Source organism: Pinus tabuliformis, chromosome 3_1 (genome assembly GCF_031772625.1).
Source record: "Pinus tabuliformis cultivar Carrire ecotype Pingquan chromosome 3_1, CPIR1, whole genome shotgun sequence".
NCBI classification, from domain to species: Eukaryota; Viridiplantae; Streptophyta; class Pinopsida; order Pinales; family Pinaceae; genus Pinus; species Pinus tabuliformis.
The window spans coordinates 80,206,399-80,226,729 of record NC_142301.1 but is presented as its reverse complement, the minus strand read 5'-3'; the positions used below and the strand labels follow the sequence as shown (position 1 = coordinate 80,226,729).

The following is a 20,331-nucleotide window of genomic DNA, read 5'->3' as shown; positions in this document are numbered from 1 at the left end:
CGCATGGTATTTTGCACATTAAAGAAATTTCTATAAATAATATTATATCGCAGCTTTGTATATTCCAAGACAACATAGACAACCCAAAAACACTTCGTATGCATATCACATCACTAAGTAAGAAAACTAAAATAGCCAAGTGATTTATTAGTTTACATATAAATCTGAATAAAGACCTTGCAATTTACACGAATAACCATTAGATGGTACCTTATCTCTACCAGCACTGAGCAGATTCCAACCATTTTCAGAGATTGCCAAACTCGTCACAGTAGAAAAATGCTTTTCCAGCACAGAAATGCACTTCTTAGCAACAAGATCCCATACTCGAACCGTTGCATCATCACTTCCAGAAAACAGCTGAAAGAAACAACATAGAAAATTTTAATCTCCAAGATTGTACAGTACAGAGTGTCATATTTGAAGAAAATTTTAATCTCCAAGATTGTACAGTACAGAGTGTCATATTTGAAGAGAAACATCTTTTAATATTACATGTTCAGAAAATAATGCCAACACACAAATGACCCACATTCACTGAGGCCATCGTATATTTTAGCTCATAAACAGAAGATATACTAAAACATAATGAAAATCACTTCAAGCATAACACCTTACCAAAAGGCAATGGGGATCCGGATGGAATATCACTGTAGTTACAACTCCTTGATGCCCTCGAAATGAATGTGTGCAGTAGCCTCCATCCACATCCCAGACAAGAATACTTCTATCTGCACCAGCTGTAGCAAGCAATCCTCCAGAAGCATCACAGGCCATGTCTGCCACAGGACCATTATGTGCCTGCAGAATTAGCAAAAGCAGTTTCAATCCCATGTTCAAAAATAGCCAAGATACAATCAAGAGAACATAGAACAACCTCCCAAGGTGAAGCAGTTTTTTGCACCTCGTTAGAATCCAATGTTGGCCTTGGGGTATATAGTGGATAAACATGTTCAGGAAAAATAAACATATCACAACTATTTTTCATGTGCCACTCATTATTTAAATATATACTAGGCTCTAGCAATAACAATCCCACTTTTCAAAACTTTCATACACACTTCAAACAAATGAATAGAGGAAGAATACATGTTAATTCATTCAACTAACCAGATAAATAAGATAGAGGAAGCTATTTTTTATTAATGTCCAAAGAATAACCACAAAAGTAGGTCAATGGAACTCAGAAGTATAATCCAGGGCAAATACATGGAGTTAGTGCAATAGCAACTCCTATCACTAATCTAGAAAAGATAAAAAGCAAAATGGTGAAACAATATCCAGTCAAAAGATGGCACCTCAAAGTCTGGGCTAGAAACAGAAATACGGAAGGAAGAGAAAGACAACACCCTAACAGAATCATCGGACAGAAAAAAAGAGCCGATAAACTGTCTAATAATGGCCTCCAGAGAAAAACCTGGGCTACGGGTTACATGTATAAATAAACCATTTAAGTTTGATCTTTCTAGTTAAACTACCGACGAAGAGACCTCAAATAGGTTATCTAGAGTCTAGACTCTGGTGAACATTACTCTGATCTTCTAGCATAACTGGTCTGATATCCTGAGACTACACTCCAAAGAACATAACTCTGATCTTCTATGAGAACCTAGGAGTCAGTTTATGTTTTCTGTGGTCCTGGAGATGAAGGATCTGAGAATGGCATCTGTAGTTTTTGTGACTCTAAGGATGACAATATTGAGTGTGATCAAGTGATGTGGCAATGTGACACAGTTTAGAATCTAGTTGAGGACATCAGAAAGGAAAGGGATAAAAGTAAACTAGCTCAAAGATATAAAACCCAGGACTTATGTCTGCCAATAGGCATCAATGCCAATGAATGTGTTTCTAAATTCTAGCTGGTTTGCATAAATATCCAGGCATATCCATCTGTCAACTCTCTGTCTTTCCATCAAATCCCCAACATTCAGTTCTCTGGGACAATAATATTGCACCTCAAGTGTGATTAAATGTGACAAGCTTGCTTCCAACAGTTATCTAGCAATATCAACATGAGGAGACTCCAACTGTCCATCCCATACTGGCAAGGCATTATAAAACAAAAGAATCACCAGGCCTAAAGTTGTTGTTGTCCAGTGAAAGCCTGCATGCCTCAGTTCCCTACAGTTCAAACAAAATTATTACAGGAAATGCCTCGAGGTTAAAGATATTTTGGGTTTCTTTAAAGGTACAACATCTGCCATTCCAATGGATCTGTTAGTGTCAGTATTTGCATACTGCCATCAGTGATCAAAATTCCTCTTTCATATCATATTAGTGTCCCATTTGAAATTTTTTATCATTCCACCTAGGTCATCATGCAAAAATTTATTCACTGGTGGTAGTCCAACATAAAAAATTATACTCCCCTCTCAAAAATTTGTATTTCCTGGCCCACCTTCATGTGTCTTGCTGAGCATACGTTGACCATAAAGGCTCATTTCATCATGTTTTATATCAGTCAAAACAAAATGAAGTTCAGTTATTCAAGGTTCCATTAGGTCACCTAGGTTTTATTTTCCCAAGGTCCAAATAAATCACCATCTCACTGCATAAGGTCAGCAAAGTATGAGAGTGAAGCAGATAATATATTTTTCATTACCAGCTTGTAACCATGGTTACTGAAAGTCCCAAATGTGATTTCAACAAGGGAATTTATTCCAGTTTGTAAATTTTTATTTCAAAAACAGATGTGATAATTTTTATTTCATCTTTGTAATTTTATGTCTATTATATGGTCACCATTTCAGCTGCCTACTCAATTCCATTGCCAATAGTATCCAAAATCAAGATTGCCAAAGCATCATCCAACTGTCAAAGGAAAAAAGGTCAGAAATTCAAAAGAGCATTAGTATGAAAGTTTGAAAAGTGACATGAAACATTAGATAATGGGTTTGCAAATCATAAATCAAAACTCATTCAAGAATAAAAGCCCTCAAAGACATCAATTCAACCTTCATTTGCACTCCTTCACTATCAAGCCTCCTCAGCAAAAGGTGCATTTTATAAGGGCACTGCGCGCCTGTAGCTGGAGGGCACATTTGACCGGGGCACTGCGCACCTGTAGCTGGAGGGCACATTTGACCGGGGCACTGCACGCCTGTAGCTGGAGGGCACGTTTGACCGGGGGGCTGCGCGTTTGCCTGGAAAGTCCAGAAATTGCCCAAAACGTGCTCCATTTGCTCCAAGCATCACAATTTGCCATCAAACGCTCCAATAATGAGGTAGGTGGGAAATACATTCACTCCTCCCCTCCAGTGTTGATCTACATAGGGTTTCATAGTCATTTGCTGTTTTACTTAACTCAAAACCCTAGTAACATATTTTCACTCTTAAATCACATTTCTTAGCATTCCATTACCACTCCCACCACTTAAAGACTACCTCCTATCACCTCCCTCATACCACACATCCCCATTCCCACTTCATCAATCTCCTCACACCATTCCATACTTCCCACACCCACAGTCCATTTTATCCTCTCCCTAGGGTTTTGACAGCAACAACTCATGACAGAAGAAGAGCATAGAAGTCAGAGTGAGGAAGAAAGACAAGAGAGGAGGCAATATAAGAAAGGAGGGAGAATCATCAGACATGAACCAACCAACACCAGAGAACTCATGGCATCTCCCATCACTGTGACAAGTTTTAAGCATGTGGGCTGTTTTGAGTTTTGTGAGAAAGTGGCCAGGATTCAGCATCATCCTGTGTTGACCAGATTGTTCATCACCAACCTCCATGACAGCCAAGTAACCCTTGCTGGTGTCACATTCACTATATCTCCTACTATCATAGCAAATGCCTCTGGGATCCCAAATATGGGGGAAAAATTGGATCATTTTTATTATGAGCCATATCTTAAACCAAGATACAAGAATGAGAGAAAGAGGATCTTTCCCTTCTCTTACCTCCTAGATATATTCCCATGATGAAAATCATCATGAAGTACTTCACATGTGAGGGTAGGTTTTCTAGGCTCTATTCCTATCATATTCGACTACTTATGCATTTCACAAGAGTCAAAATGCTCAATCTGCGCTATTATATTTACCGGGACATTGACAAGATGTCATTCATTGCCCAAAGGAAGGATTATGATCATCAAATGCAAAGCATCTTTCACCACTCCCTCATCAAAATGATAGTCCTACACCACCTTGATCAGCTTAACATTGCATGGGACACTTTCATATCTAATGAGATTTTTACAGTCCCACCTATTCAGCATGGCCAAGAAGCACCTTCATCTTCTCATCCATCCACCTCCATTCCTCCACCTCAACCCTTACATCTTCCATCTTCCCCTGATGAGTCAGCCACACCATCACCTTCATCCTCACCATCCCATGAGCCTGTTCATTCACCTGGTAGAGATGAAGGCAGTGAGCAAAAAAATATTGAGCATGGTGAGAGCAGCAAGCCCAAAGAGGCTAGTCTTGGTACCTTGGCACATACTTATCAGAGAGGGCATAGGCAAGTGTTTGCCCCACAGATTGTGGGAGGGGTCTTGCCTTCTTCATCGGCAAAACAGGTACAAAAGGGTAAGGAAAAGGTTATAGAGGCAGAGATCCAACAGCAGGAGGAAGACCTCCATGAGACAGAGCATGATTTTCAGTTAGTTGACCCAGATGAACATGATGACAATGAGAACACAGCCATTGTCATCAAGGAGAAGAATGCACTCATAGGAGAGCTCTAAGTCAACTTGCAAAGGGCCAAATATATTATCTCATACTATGAGCAGGAGAACAGGCAATTTGAGGTCAAAAATGAGCTCATGGGGATTTAGCTTATCAAAGCAAAGAGAGAGGCCGAAGAGGCTAAGGCCTTACTTGATGAGGCATATGGACAATATGGTGAACATCTTGATGAACAGGTGCCACGAAAAAGGCCAAGGACAAGAGACCTAAAGAGAGCTTTGGAGCTAGAAAAACAAAGAGAGGTCGAATTAGCCAATGAGCTCACCCTAAATGAGCAATTTGCAAAAATTGTGAATGAAAACCAGGAACATTGGCTCAAGAGGGTGAACACTCATCTTGAGGGTCTCTTAGACAAGGCCAAAAGGGATATTGACATGCAGAGAAGGATGGCTAACTACTATGCCATGAGAAACAAAATTGCAAGAGCCAAGCTCAAAAGAGCTCATGCAAAAATTGAAGCCTTGACCAAGCAAGAGGAGAAAAGAAGGTTAGATATCCTTGCCGAGGCATCGCTCCATGCCTCAAACAGATGATCAACCATCAGCTCACCCATTTTGACAAACTTTTGAAGCCTTGACCAAGCAAGAGGAGAAAAGAAGGTTAGATATCCTTGCCGAGGCATCACTCCATACCTCAAACAGATGATCAACCATCAGCTCACCAATTTTGACAATTTTTGACCAAGTTTTGCAAGTTACAATTTTTTGTGTTTTTTAAAGTATTTTCAACACAATCAATATGTCAAACGCGCAGCACCTAGGGTGTTGCGCTCCTTTTTTAGGCATCTGATGGACAAAAGGCCAGCATTTTTGGATTCAAAATGATGAGGACATGAACCCAATGCATTTGCTAAGCATTTAGAGGAAAATTGATCAGCCAAAAGGGTTAAAAACCACTATAAAATCACCTTTCTACCTCTTTTTTGGCCTGGTCATTGCGCCTTTACCAATCTTGGGACATTGGAATTTTGACAGGGAAAATGACCTCCAAATTGAAAACTGAAGGCATATCTGGAAAGTAGACTCGAAGGGCTTTCCAACGAGCTATCTTGGAGAAAATTTGGACACTGGGAAGGCACCCAAAAGCAGCTCTGAAGTTGGAGGGCGCGTTTGACAGTCTTCTCCAATTTTCACTGTTTCTCTCCAAATTGACTTTCACCTTTGGGAAATTGATGTTTTACTTATGTAATTGATCAAGATGATGTAATTATTATGTTTTTTACTGTTATCTAGGGTAAATACATCAGTGAAATGGTCTACATGGCATGTAATGAATCAGTGTGCTAGAATTAGGGATGAGTCACTTTGACCACCCTACACTCTAGCTATCAGTTCAGTCTTTCTTGCAACTGCTCCTCTCATGGATTCGACCCCTGAGGCTAGGATGAGTTGGTTTGAGGCCGATATTATGTATTTTCTTAGTCATTTTACAGGTTGAGCTCTCTTGGATGTTCTAATAGCTTTCAAACTTTGGCATGGAATATATTGGATGAAGTTGCAGCTATTTTGGTGAGACTCCTGTGGCATGGTAATTTGATCTTGTTTCTTATTCTATTTCATATGTATGAATGTTTTGTACCTTTCATGATCCATTTCACTCTATGATGCGTTGATTTTCAAGATGTGATAAGCAGAATTCATCTTTGTATGCTCTGTTTTGGGAAAAGCATCATAGATTGTTTCATTTCTTCAGTTTAAAAAGAATTCATGACCCTCATTGCTCTTTTTAGCATCTCACTAGTCTAAACCATCTCATCACTATACTACAGAGTTTGAAGTACCTTGCCTACCTTACCCCATCAAATGTCTGCAATTCAGATTCCTTTTGCCTTGACCTGGTTCATTCTCTGACCTAATTCACTCATCCTTTTGACTACCCAACCAAAATCAAATCAAACAACCCTCTGCACTTTACATCTAGCCTAAAACCCTAGATTATCCAACCCTCCCGGCTGTGATCCTTTGGAGAGAGCCCTCTCTGGCTTGGTAGGGCTAGCTACCAAGCTAAAAGATTGGTCTGTGGTTACCTCAGTTGGACTCTTCCTCGGCCTTGGAGATCCGAAGGAGTGCTAACAAGATCAACCCCCCACCCTGACTGTAAAATTCACCTACCAGCAAAAAAAACATTAGGACATGAAACTGCAGAAAATGAACATTTTCATGGTGTTACCCCTCATGTCAGTAGGCATACAGACATTTTTATCACTATTATCACCATTGTAAGCCTAAGGTAACAAGTTTAAAGCGTCTTAAAAACCATGTGAATCTTTGTACTTAGGTGTCCTGGCCTTATGATGGTCAGCCATAGCCAATCCCTTTAGATACGTCCCCAGTTCCTTTCATCCCAGATAGTATTGGAGGGCTTTGGATGGGCTTCATTAGGACTCATGGTTTGTAGGGGTGATCACCAATGTATGAGCCATTATTATTTATGTCATCGAGTTTGTATGTGGCCTTAGACTTGGTGCAGTATTCCTCAAACAATTATTAGCACTGCAATCTCACAAAATCAACATTTTCACATTTCCCAAGTGTTAAATTTAGTTAACAATGGTATGTTCTATGCAATGTTATCAAAACCGAACCGGTGATCGAACTGAAAAACCTTGTGGATCGGGAACCGATCGGAACCGGTAAAAAACCGATTTACCAAAAACGCATAAAGTATTCATATTTTAAAGAAAGACATATAAATTCATGTGCATCCATATGAATCCAAACCATTTATATACAAATATGCAAAAGTTTTCATTTACATAGCATGTAAGGGTGCACATAACCAAAATAGCATCGAGTGCAATCCATCTCTGAACTGAAAATACATCAACAAATAGGCTCTAGATGGCCTCTAACATCCAAAAATAATCATGCTACAACAAATACCTACATAGCATCAAAATCATTGCCTATACTGGGGTCTTTGCCATCAATATAACCATTTAGGCATTAAAATAAGATAGAAAAAACGTAGCATGTCATGTCAAGATTTTGTTTGAGTGATGGGTACATTTTTAGTAGAGTCATGGTAGAGGAGTTCAACAACCAATGCCACTATCATCAAAGTACATAGAGGGCTTGATGCTCTTTATTAAATACTAGCTCCATACCCTCGTACATGACAAAATCCAATGGAAACATTGCAATCCTCCCAATCCTAAAATCCTGAAAAATTGTTAAGTCTGCTGGATTTTGATTGAAATCTAAAATTCTACTTTCTCCGTATGAAATCCAATGAGGTTGGAACCACTTCAAACATCCTAAGTCATTTCATGGTAATGCTAAAAATTTAAGTAAAAGGATATTACATTACCATGAATTGCATAGCAATACTAGGGCCATAGGCTTGATTATTAGGCTGAGGGTCATAGGCTTGAATATTAGGCTAGCCTAGGGGAGAGTAAGAAGTGTGCCAACTAACTAAACAATAAATAAAAAATAAAAAGGCAATTTGTTTTGCACAAAACCGGTCCTGAATCGGCCGATTTAGTGAAATAGGCCGATTCGGTACCGAAACAGTCATTTCCGGTTCAGAGGGCCGGTTCAGACTAGTTTTGCCTCCAAACCGGTCAGACCGACCGGTTTTGCCGAAACCGGTTCGATTCCGATAACACTGCTTCTATGCTTAGCACAATTACTTCAATGTTCCTTTAGCATCCCAATGACAATTTCAATTTAATTTTCCAAAAGCAATCACATTGACAGTAACTGTAGATAGAACATAAAATAGAATGCAAAAGACAAGTCAAGACAAGAGGACACTAGATTTGGCGAATGCCAAGGAAAAACCCCAATGTGGGGAAAATCCTTTGATCAATTCTTCTTATTATTATATCAAAATGTTCAGCAGGGGGAGAGAGAGAGTACAAAAGGTCAAAGTTGACTTGCCAAATCCAAGTCAAAACAACCTTGTCAAATCTGCAATCAAATTCAGCCCTAACCAAAAAGTCAAAGATGGTCAACGCAACAGCAAATCTTCCTCTTTGGAACTCGGTCATACCTAGTCCAACTCGACCTAATAAGGTGATCAAAGTCAACCCAAAACAGTCCTGGAAATTGTGGTCAAACTAGGTCAACTAAACAGTCAACCCTGTAGTCAGCGTTGTGGTCAAAGTGCTTAGAAATTCTCGGTTCATGTGCCAAACTGTACGGCCTACTATAGAAGAGAAAATAAATAAATAAATTCCCACAAAAATCGCAGTCAAAGGACGAGTCGAAGTGCTCGGTCAACGCTGGTCAAACTCCTACAACAGTCCTGAAATTCATCCCTGCAATTTGCCCAAAAAATTCGTCCTTTTGCCACATGTGTGAGAGAGAAGATCTGCCCAATAGTTGTACGAACCATTGAGAGAATGAGAGAGAAGAAATGTGTGTGATGATGATGCCAAATGAGGTGATAGTGCACTTGTATTTATACAAGTCATTAACGATGAAGAGTCACATCCATTGGTCTTCATGACCCTACATGATGATGTGGCCGACTTTAACAATTTGCACATGTGTGGGCATAAATTCAAAAACACACTCCTGCTTGTCCAAATTGGATGATTTTTACATCAATTTTGGTCCTCTCGAAAAAAGGAATTTAATGCAATCATCATCTCTGTCAATGAGTTGTCCCAAGATGGAATTTGGGCCTAGTTTCGAATTTTAACACTCCTCTCAACTAGGGAGAATTCCACCTGCCAATCCATCCATCATCATTGATCATCATGCCACCCTGTCGTCATGTACCATCTCTAAATCTTATCTCATCTCTACTATGCTAAACACTGATATGAATAATGAAGAAGAATTGATCGAGAGTGAGTCACAAGACCTTACCACTCTCCACTGACAGAAGTCAGTCCAAAGGTAGAACCTCAGTCAGACTTGATCCCAGATCAAGTTGTTGAACACCATGCATCCTATACATAGGGAGTACGGCAGTACATGATGCGTCCATCGATGGGCCATGGTCCCTATCCACTTTTCCAACTCATCTGCCAGATGAGAGGTACTTCTCATGAGTCCCAAACAACATGGGTAGGATGTATGTTGGGGTATCAGCAGGAGAAGGTGAACCACTCATCCTGCTCATATGCCATAAGAGAAGGTGAACCACTCATCCTATGCATATGTCAATCGTATAGGAAGGTGAACCACTCACCCTACACACGTGTCATCAATCGTAGGGGAAGGTAAACCACTCACCCTACACACATGTCAACCATCATGGGGTACATAGGGGAAGGTGAACTACTCACCCTGTACACACAAAACCAATAGAGGAAGGTGAACCACTCACCCTATGGTTGCTCATAGCTCTAAGAAGCACCCCAAGCCCTAGGAGGTCCCAGAGCTCAATGTCCAACTCAAGCGGAACCCTCATGGGAGGGTCTTTCCACGACTTCAAGTCTCTCTCGAGGCTAAGAATTTGACCTTCCCTAAGGGCTTCATGAGGATGTCTACAACCTGCTCATTGATCCTGATGTGTTGGAGCATTATTGCTCCCTGTTGTACCATATCCCGGATAAAGTGGCACCTAATATCAATGTGCTTAGAGCAGTCGTGAAACACAGGATTCTTTGAAAAGCGAATCCCACATTGGTTGTCGTAGTAAATCACGATGGTATCCAACACATGCTCCAATAGCTCACTAAAGAGCTTCCTCAACCAAACAGCTTCACAACAGGCCATACTAGCAGCAATGTCTTTGGCCTCGACGATGCTTAAAGCAATTGATTTTTGCTTCCTGCTCATCCAAGAAATTGACGCAGACCCTAATAGAAGCAACATCCAAACGTGCCTTTATGATCCACCACACTGCCAACTCAGTCAGCATCAGTATATCCATGTAGCCTCAAATTCCCGGCAGTGTATCTCAGTCCATAGTTGATTGTGCCACGAAGATATCTCAAGAGATTCTTAGCAGCAATCCAATGTATGTGATGAGGATCGACCATAAATTGACTCAACAAATTTATAGCAAAGCATATGTCCAAACGAGAGTTTACAAAGAACATCAAGACCCCCACAAGTTGTCAATACTCGAAAGGGTTTACCAATTCAAGCCCAGCAGCACTTCCACAGAGCTTCTTGAAGTTGAGTTCCATCGAAGTAGACAGACACAAACTTGCAATCCACGATCCCACATCTCTCGAGCAGCTTCACAATGTATTTTCCTTGAGAAAGGAAAATCTCTCCTGGATTTTGCCAGACCTCCAGGCCTAAGAAGTAATGCATTAATCTTAGGTCCTTCATCTCGAACTCAAAAGCCAACTCCCTCTTGCATTGATAAATGAGAGGGTCTACACCTATCAGAAAGAGATCATTTGCATAAAGGACAAAGATGAGAGGCATGTCCTTTTGAACCTTGAAGTATAGATTAGGATGTGCATCACTCCTTGTAAATCCCAGCTTCATAAGATAGCTATCAATCCTCTCATACCAAGCCCTAAGGGCTTGCTTCAACCCATAGAGGGATTTTTTCAACCTGCATACGTTTGTCGTTCGATATTGTACTTAGAACCCCTCAGTTTGTTCCAAGTAGACTTCCTCCTTAAGCGAGCCATGCAAGAAAGCAGTCTTGACATCCATTTGATGTAGGCTCCATCCTTGAGACGCAGCAAGAGCAATAATAGATCAAATAGTTGTATATCGGGCAACCGGTGCAAATATCTCGTCATAGTCCACTCCTTTTTAAGAGAAGCCTCGAACAACGAACCTGGGCTTGTATTTCTCAACACTCCCATCTACTCCATGTTTGATTTTGTATAGCCATTTTGAGGTGACTATGGACTTGTCCTTCAATCTAGGCACCACATCCCAGACATCATTTTTCATGATAGATTCATACTCTTCATTCATCGCATCTTTCCAGACTTGGTGCTTTACGACTTCTTCAAATGTACATGGCTCAATTTGAACAATAGTACTCATAGCAGTTAAGTATCCTTGATACTTGTTCGGCTTCTTACTTTCGCGAAATGTCCCTCTTGGAGCAATATGTCTTTCAGCATCTTCGAGAGTATATTTAAGCCACAAAGGTCTTTTCCTTAAGGTAGAGGGATCACCAGGAAGTGGATCAATGGGATCCATCGGGCCTTCAACATCGGGCATAGGCTCATATGTCGGACGTTCATCCTGTTTTCCCGCAGTATCATCATTATCCTTGCTTGGAATGGGGAGATTTCTGGCTTTCCCAATGGCAATGTCTTCATCGAAGGTGACATCATGGCTAACTTCCACATCTCTTTGTCTAGGCACATAGATTCTATATGCCTTTGAATTTTCATTGTAGCCCACAAATATAACTTTCTTTCCAGACACTTCTAACTTGTTTCTTTTCTCTTTAGGCACATGAAAATGCACGGGACAACCAAATATTCTAAAATGAGAAACATCAGGTTACCAGTGAAAACTTCAAGTGTCTTGAAATCCAATGCTTGATGCGAGCTCCTATTTTGAACATACGCGGCAGTGTTCGCAGCTTCTCCCCATAAGAACTTCGATAGACCTTGATCATGGAGCATGTCATGGGTGGCTTCCATGATTGTTCGATTCTTTCTTTCAACAACTCCATTTTGCTCAGGAGTGTTTGGAATGGTTGTCTCCCTTTTAATGTCAGCCTCTCTGCAAAAGTCATTGAATTCATTCCATTGTCAATCCTCAATATTTTGATCTTCTTCCCTATTTGATTTTCCACCAAGGCTTTGAAAGAACGGAACCATTTAAACACTTCATCCTTCTTCTTCAAGAAATAGATCCATGTTTTGAAAGAAAAATCATCCACAAAAATTGCATAGTATAAGTATCCTCCCAATGATATTACGGGCAACATTCCAAATAGGTCAGAATGGACCAATTGAAGAATATCAATAGTTTGGCTTTCACTTGAAGAGAATGGTCCCCTTGTAAGTTTCCCAATTGCACAACCCTAACAAACTCCTTCATGATTCATGTTGAACTCGGGCATACCTGTGACCATCTTCCCTACCCAAGTAAAGCTTTATAATGAAGGTGAGCAAATTTTCGGTGCCATAATTCAGATTGAAGAGAAGTATCACAAGTCAAGGCTCCCAAAGGACTTCCTTCAACTTGATAGAGACCTTCAACCCTAAATCCAAGTGTAAATGCATCTTTAGGGTTTCTTTGCCAAATATGTACCTTTCCATCAAGGAATGCTACATTGAAGCCTTTATCTTCCATTGTAGATATAGACACCAGGGTCTTCTTCAAAGCGGGTGCATACAATACTTCTTGTAGATGAATGGTTTGACCTTGATTTAAGTGAAGAGTGACAGTACCTATCCCTTTCACGAGGCAAGTGGCATTGTCTCCAAATGTGATCTCCAAATTAGTCTTCTTTTCAACCAAATTTGAGAGGGCCTCCTTGTACCCAGTGAAGTGCCTTGAGACTCCACTATCAATCAACCAATGATCCAAAGTATCCAAAGGAGAGGCAGTAGATAGAGCGGAAATAAGATAAAATTCCTTTTGTTTTTCTACAACATTACTTTCCTCATACCTAGAGTCTCTTGATCTTTTGGGAGGACGACCATTTCCATATCGAGCAGCGGGAGCATTCCTTTTTCCTTTATTATTGAACCTGTTGTTCCTTTGATTACCATTGCCTTTGTTGTTGTTGTTATTGTCATCATCCCTTGGAGAGTTCTTCTTGTGAGGACACTCTCTAGCATAGTGGTCAAACCTGTTACAATTGAAGCACCTTCATTTTCTTCCTTCTTTGAATCCCTACTTGAACCCTTGACCCTGTCTCCTTGGAACAACATTATTTTTCTTCTTTGCATGAGCGGAGAAAGCAGTGGGTTCATTTTCATTTGAAGGCTTGTCTCTCTCCATCATCCTTGTCTCCTCTTGAGTGCATCTAGCCAATAATTCATCGAAACTAGGAATCTTGTCATTGTTGAGAATGGTGGTGTTAAACACATCCCACGCTCTTGAAAGACCCCCAAGTGCAATTAGAGTGAGCTCCCTATCAGCAATAACTTCTCCAATAGGTAAAAGGTCATTCTTGATTTGCGTGATCCTCATGAAGTAGGATTGGATGGACTCCCCTTTATCCATTTTGATGTCCTTCAACTTGTTTTTGAGAAAGAGGATTTGATTTGCATTGTTCACTTTGAACATCCCAACCAGCTTATCATATATTTCCTTAGAAGTTCCCAAGTCAAAAATATAGGCAACCAAATGCTTTTGAATAAAATCAACCAAAATTGTCTTTGCTTTGACCTCACCTTTTCTATACTTCGTCTTAGCAGTAGCTGGTGCACTTGAAGGAGGCTCCACCACTTTTACCTGCAAATATTCCAATACTTCATGCTACTCCAAAGTCAAGTCCAAAGTCAGCTCCAACGTCATTTTCCATGCATGATAGTCAGATTTGTCATTGAGCTTGTCCTCAATCTTGAAGTAAGATGAAGAAGCCATTGAAACTTGTCCAATAAAACTTTCTTGGTGATTGCAATTCTCTCTCCTGCTTGGCTTTGTCTTCACCTGTGCTCGGATACCATGTTAAATTTAGTTAACAATGGTATGTTCTATGCTTAGCACAATTACTTCAATGTTCCTTTAGCAGCCCAATGACAATTTCAATTTAGTTTTCCAATAGCAATCACATTGACAATAACTGTAGATAGAACATAAAATAAAATGCAGAAGGCAAGTAGAAAAGAGGACACCAGATTTGGCAGATGCCAAGGAAAAACCCCAATGTGGGGAAAACCCTTTGATCAATTCTTTTTATTATTATATCAAAATGTTCAGCAGAGAGAGAGAGAGTACAAAAGGTCAAAATTGACTTGCCAAATCCAAGTCAAAACAGCCCTGTCAAATCCGCAGTCAACCGCAATCAAATTTAGCCCTAACCAGAAAGTCAAAGATGGTCAACGCAACAGCAAATCTTCCTCTTTGGAGCTCGATAATACCCGGTCAAACTCAGACTATAAGGTGGTCAAAGTAAGCCCAAAATAGTCTTGAAAACTGTGGTCAAACTTGGTCAACCCTAGAGTCAGTCGTGCGGTCAAAGTACTCATAAATTCTCAGTTCCTGTGCCAAACTGTACCTGCAAAAAACAAAATTTTCCCACAAAAATCGCAGTCAAAGGATGAGTCAAAGTGCTCAGTCAATGCTGGTCAAACTCCTGCAACAGTCCTGAAATTCAACCCTGCAATTTGCCCAAAAAATTCATCCTTCTACCACACGTGTGAGAGAGAGAAGATCTGCCCAATAGTTGTACAAACCAATGAGAGAATGAGAGAGAAGAAATGTGTGTGATGATGATGCCAAATGAGGTGAGAGTGCACTTGTATTTATACAAGTCGTTAAGGATGGAGAGTCACGTCCATTGGGCTTCATGAGCCTACATGATGATGTGGCCGACCTAAACAATTTGCACATGTGTGAGCATAAATTCAAAAACACACTTCTGCTTGTCCAAATTGGATGATCTTTATATCAATTTTGGTCCTCTCGAAAAGAGGAATTTAATGCAGTCATCATCTCCATCAAATGAGTTGTCCCAAGGTGGAATTTAGCCCTAGTTTCCAATTTTAACACCAAGGCAGTTCACATTTCCCAATCCATGTGGTCCCAAGGATAGGACATGACATGCCACGTTGAAATTTTTCAAACAATGAAGGCATGATGTAGTTACAAGTGGTCAAAGTTGGTCAAAGGGCACATAGGGCTTCCAGTGGGCAAAACAAGGGCAGGACTTGTCCGAATGTTGCATACATTCCATCAAAATTGGTCAACAAGAACAGAGAAATAAAACCCTTCCAAAATCCTAAAGACATTAGAGATCTAGTCACTCGCCATGATGATGTGGCATAGATTATGGTGATGTGGTAATGTGAGGTACTATCTTAGCCAATGGGGCTAACTGCAGATGAAATCCTTGCTGAAGTGACACATTGGAGAACCAAGCTAAAGGTGGCAAGTCGCATTGTTACTAGCCATTTGGGTCAAAGAAAGTAATTGTTTTAGGTTGGTACTAGCTGTTGCCAAGGCCAAGGATGGTTTGTTGGGGGTCTAAAGGACAAATAGTTGGCAAGTTTGATTTGGGGCTTATTTTGAATAAAAAAATTTAAAAATTGAAGCACCCACAGGCTCTAAGAAGCCGTGAGGAGCAACTGCATTGTAATCACTCCTCCATTTACAATCTGGCTTCTAAATAGAATGATCTGGAAAAGCAGATTTCATCTCAGATAGCTCATATAATGGGTTCATTGATGGATTTGAAGAAATGGATAGCAGTGGTTGAGGCAGAATGCAGTCTTCTTTGCAATCCAGCTCTGAATTTGCACAAAGGGAAGCACTCTATATCATAAACTCAGAAGATGGCAGCATGCTCGTCCAGAGGTTAAAAGATTGGGGAAAGAAAAGGTGAACCAATATGATGAAGAGATGGCAGCAGATGATCAGGAGAATGTACACACAAGCACATGCTTGAACAATGCTTCCAGTAGATATGCAATCTGTTAGTTTTAATGTATTTCTGCATAGTTAGAATTTTAGATATTTACTATAGAGTTTATAGTACTAAAGAAGTCTGAGCTATTTTGTTTAAAATCCAAACCCATTTATGTTGCAGGCTGGTTGTAGGTTTGATTAAGGACTACAATGTAGTAGGTTTGAATCTGTTTGAATATGGCATGGATGTAATAACAGGTACAGCTTTTGCTGTAGTCTTTTTGTAATATAGATTGCCAGTGATTGTTAAAAACAAAAAATTGTTCTAGCTTTCTGAAAAACAAAATGCAAGACATAAAATGCAAGCTCTAGGCCTCAGAGGCAATGTAATATCAATTTTCCTATGGTGAATTGAGAAAAAACATGCAGGGTTGTAATCTAATTAAAATTTACAAATATTGTAAAAAAACACTGTACTGGGAAAAATTGCCTAGAGATCATGTGGCACTACTTAGACATGCAACTCCGAACACAACAAGCCAGACAGATTAAGTAAAGCAAGCTTAATTATAGGAAGGGGCTGAATACAGTCCAAAATGGACTGTACAATCGGTGAATAAAAATCTTTCATAAGGCTGGAAGTTTCAAAACATATCTGTGCTTAGAACCTTAACTGTGAGTACAGAAAATTATCCCTACTTCTCAGGTTGTCTGTATTGAAGGGCTATTTATCTTAGGTCTTCCTTGCATAAACCTATATATCAAAGTGAATTGCATAAAATTCTTAATGACTGATTAAATGCCGCTTAGGGCACAGGCAGATTCAAATTAGTTTTAAGGTCAACTGGCGGAAGAAGTTCTTTTCAAAGTGCCTATTAATTGTAATTCTGGCTAACTGGAAAGGGTTTAAAGAAATGTATTCTTGCCAAATGACTTACAATAATCAATCCTCTAAGAGCAATAACACAAAGCAGCCCTGACTTTAGGCAACAACCTGGAAAATGTTTGAAGCATATTATTTTACACTTCAAAGGGGGTAATAAGTGGAGACTTTAGTCAAGTTGAATTTATTTTTCTGAAGAGAATCATCGAAAAACCCAGTGCAAGGTAGCATGCAAATCAATTTTATCTTAATTGTCATGGGTCTCGTTTCGATGATAAGGCGGGGGTGTTTTATACCCCAACAAAATTCAAATCCCCCATAGATACGTTTTGGCCCATGGGGGTCATGTCACTGATGCAAGTGGGCTGTTTGAGGCGGTTGGGGTCAGGTGCTAAGTCTTGAATGTGGCAGAATAAATACCTCCACCTACAGAATCTCAGGCAAAGGGATTCTTTCTGAGCGTCATAAACCTGCTACATTTCATTGTCATACTCTGAGAGTGGGGAAGAGCATTGACATACTCCCAGAGTGGGGAAGTGCACACGAAGCCGTTCATAAAACAGAATCAAGGACTCAAACATATATACTCTTCATATGCAATATAAAAATATTTATCATATAAAAATTTAGTAGGAAAAAAAACATAAAAATGAAGAGGTGGGAGATAAATACCTTCCAGGTTCGTTTGCAGGTGGCTGAGGATAAATCCCAGAATTTGATTTGAGTACTGCGGCTTGCTGAGAACAAATACTTGTTATCGGGAGTGAGTGCGAGCGCAACAATAAGCTCCGAATCTCCCTCCAACGTATTTTTGACAGAACCGGTGGCTAAGTCTACCACTTTTACTTCATCGTTGCACGCGCACACTAAAAATGAACCGTCCGAAGACAACCTGAATGGACCCCCTGTGTAAAATTGCTGCAGAGCAGGAACACACTTGAAATTCTTCTTCGAGTCCACATAGTTGGCCATGGCTACGCACCGTTTCAATCACCCAAATACTTCAGAAAGCTTATCTAGGGCTTGGCCTGATAGTGCTGTTCCAGTAACTAGGGATTATTGCTTTTTCCCATAAAATAGGGTATGAAACTGCTGGACCTCAATCTCCAATGAATGATACTGGGTCTACCCGTAATGGATAAACTTGGTCAGCTAGCGTATTCACAGTCCCGACAACTTGTTTTTTCACCCTTGTTTATTCCTCCACTACCTACGCTTCTTATGCTACTTGATCAATTGGATCTGCTAGGTATAAAATATAAATTGGTTGTGATGCTGCCTTCGACTCTGCCGTTGATGCTTAAACTGGTGCTTTGAGCATAAGTCACCGCGTTCGGCGAACAAAATCAATTAAATTGGAAATTCGCAGAACTTCATTGACGGTCGAATTTATTTGATGAGGTCCGCCGAACTTCAAGCTGAACCTGATGCCAAACAAGAACATGAACAATTTCACCAAACTCCCTTGAAATTTGATTCAAATTCATCTAAGGTTGGTTCTGTTTTGGACTCACATGGAGTTCAAGAATGTTGGTAATAAAAATAAAAATAAAAATAAAAAAGATAAAACCCTAAAACTTACCCGCTTTTTCCTGGGTGGCTTGGACTAGTAGAGATGCTATGTCTAACCGTCAAACTGTAACCACGGGGAGAGACTGAGACGCGTTCACTTGAAATTTGATTAAAATTCATCCAAGGTTGGTCTGGAATCATATGAAGTTCAAAAACGTTCATAGTTAAAAAAAAAAAAAAAAAGAAGAAGAAGAAAGAAGATAAAAACCTTAAAACCTACCCGTTTTTTCCCAGGGCGGCTTGGACTAATGGGAAGCTGTCTCTGACCGTCAAACTGTGATAGCAAGGAGATACTGATATGCGTTAACATAACTTTGGGGAATGCCGAAAATCGTCTTAGTAGAAGTCGAGCAACTCATTGGGAATAAGGAGAGACTGATATGCGTTAAACTTTGCGGGATGCCTAAAATCTTCCTAGTAGAAGTCGAGCAACTCAGCTTTCATTTCTATTTTTATAAATTCGTTTAACTTTAATTTCACTATTTTGATGTACTATATTTATAAACATTTGTGATTAAAGTCAATAATTTAATATAAAAATAAAAGTTAAATTATAATTAATAATTATTATTTTTTAGGTTTATTGTTTTTAATATATATATTTATTGGAGGTGGAGAGTGGAGTTAAGACGTTGAAAACAATAAAGGCAAAGGACTTGGTTGAGTTTAGTATCTAAAATGGGAATGAACACTCTTGCACCGCATATCATGGAAATATTCAACAACATCATTGAACAAGGATTCCTAGGGGAATGGACAACTAGCATAGCAATACCTCTTTTTAAAAATGGAGACATTAATAATCCTTCCAACTATAGAACCATTATGATCAATCCTTTGTTTGCAAAGCTTTTCGGCAGCATGGTAGAAAATAGAATCAGTAAGTGGGCAGAAGTAAAAGAAAAGAGGGCAAGAGGACAAGCGGGTTTTAGGCCGAAGCATTCTATAGTGGATCATGGTATCACATTGAGACACATTGTTGAAAAGGTTTGGGAGGACAAAGAAGAAGTATTATGTTGTTTGTTGACTTCAAAAAGGCATTTGACACAGTCCCTAGAGATAAGTTGTGGTGTAGAATGGAAGAACTTGAAATTCCTTTGCATTATAGAGTCGTTGTCCATAGACTTTATGAAGAGGTGAAAGTCAAAATTAGAACCTCGTCAAGTATTTCAGAAAGCTTTAGAATTGACATTCGAGTCAAGCAAGGTTGCCCTCTATCTCCTACTCTTTTTGGTTTATATATTGATAAACTGGAAGAGTGGCTAAATCTGCAAGGTGGAGATGGTGTTCGGTTGGGAGAGTTTGTGATAAAGCTTTTTTTATATGCTGATGATCTTGTATTGATTTCTAAATCGACCCATGGATTGCAAATGCACCTATATGCCCTTGAGCATTTTTGTAGAGTAGTGAGGATGCAAGTCAATACTAGCAAGACCAAAATAATGATTTTCTCTAATAATATGAAGCAGAGCCAACATATGTTCTTCTTTGAAGACAACATTCTTGATGAAGTAAATGAGTACAAGTTCCTCGAGATTGATTTCAACAACAAACTTAGTTGGGAGGACTGCAGAAAGAAGAGAATTTTAGGTGGGTGGAAAGCATTATATGCTCTTCGAAATAGATGTAAAGAGGCAGAGTTATGGGATTGGAAAATAACTAAAGCGCTTTTCTGGACTCCTAGTTTGTCCAGTGATGCTATATGGGTGTGAATTGTGGGCTAGCAGCACCCCCATCTCAAAATGGAAACAAATTGAGAAAATCC

General features: G+C 39.7%; 1 protein-coding gene across 1 annotated transcript in view; it reads right to left on the bottom strand.

The window, feature by feature from the left end:
* Positions 1-18,961, bottom strand: part of LOC149185866 (protein TORMOZ EMBRYO DEFECTIVE-like) — a 54,176-nt gene extending 35,215 nt beyond the window's left edge. The window contains exons 1-5 of the mRNA XM_089410822.1: positions 18,787-18,961; positions 18,577-18,697; positions 17,667-18,418; positions 619-801; positions 211-360 (exon numbers count right to left, since the gene is read on the bottom strand). Of these exons, the coding sequence (XP_089266948.1) occupies positions 211-360; positions 619-801; positions 17,667-17,966 (633 nt within the window). The 5' untranslated portion in view covers positions 17,967-18,418; positions 18,577-18,697; positions 18,787-18,961. The remainder of the gene's footprint in view (positions 1-210; positions 361-618; positions 802-17,666; positions 18,419-18,576; positions 18,698-18,786) is intronic.
* Positions 18,962-20,331: the final 1,370 nt, after the last annotated feature.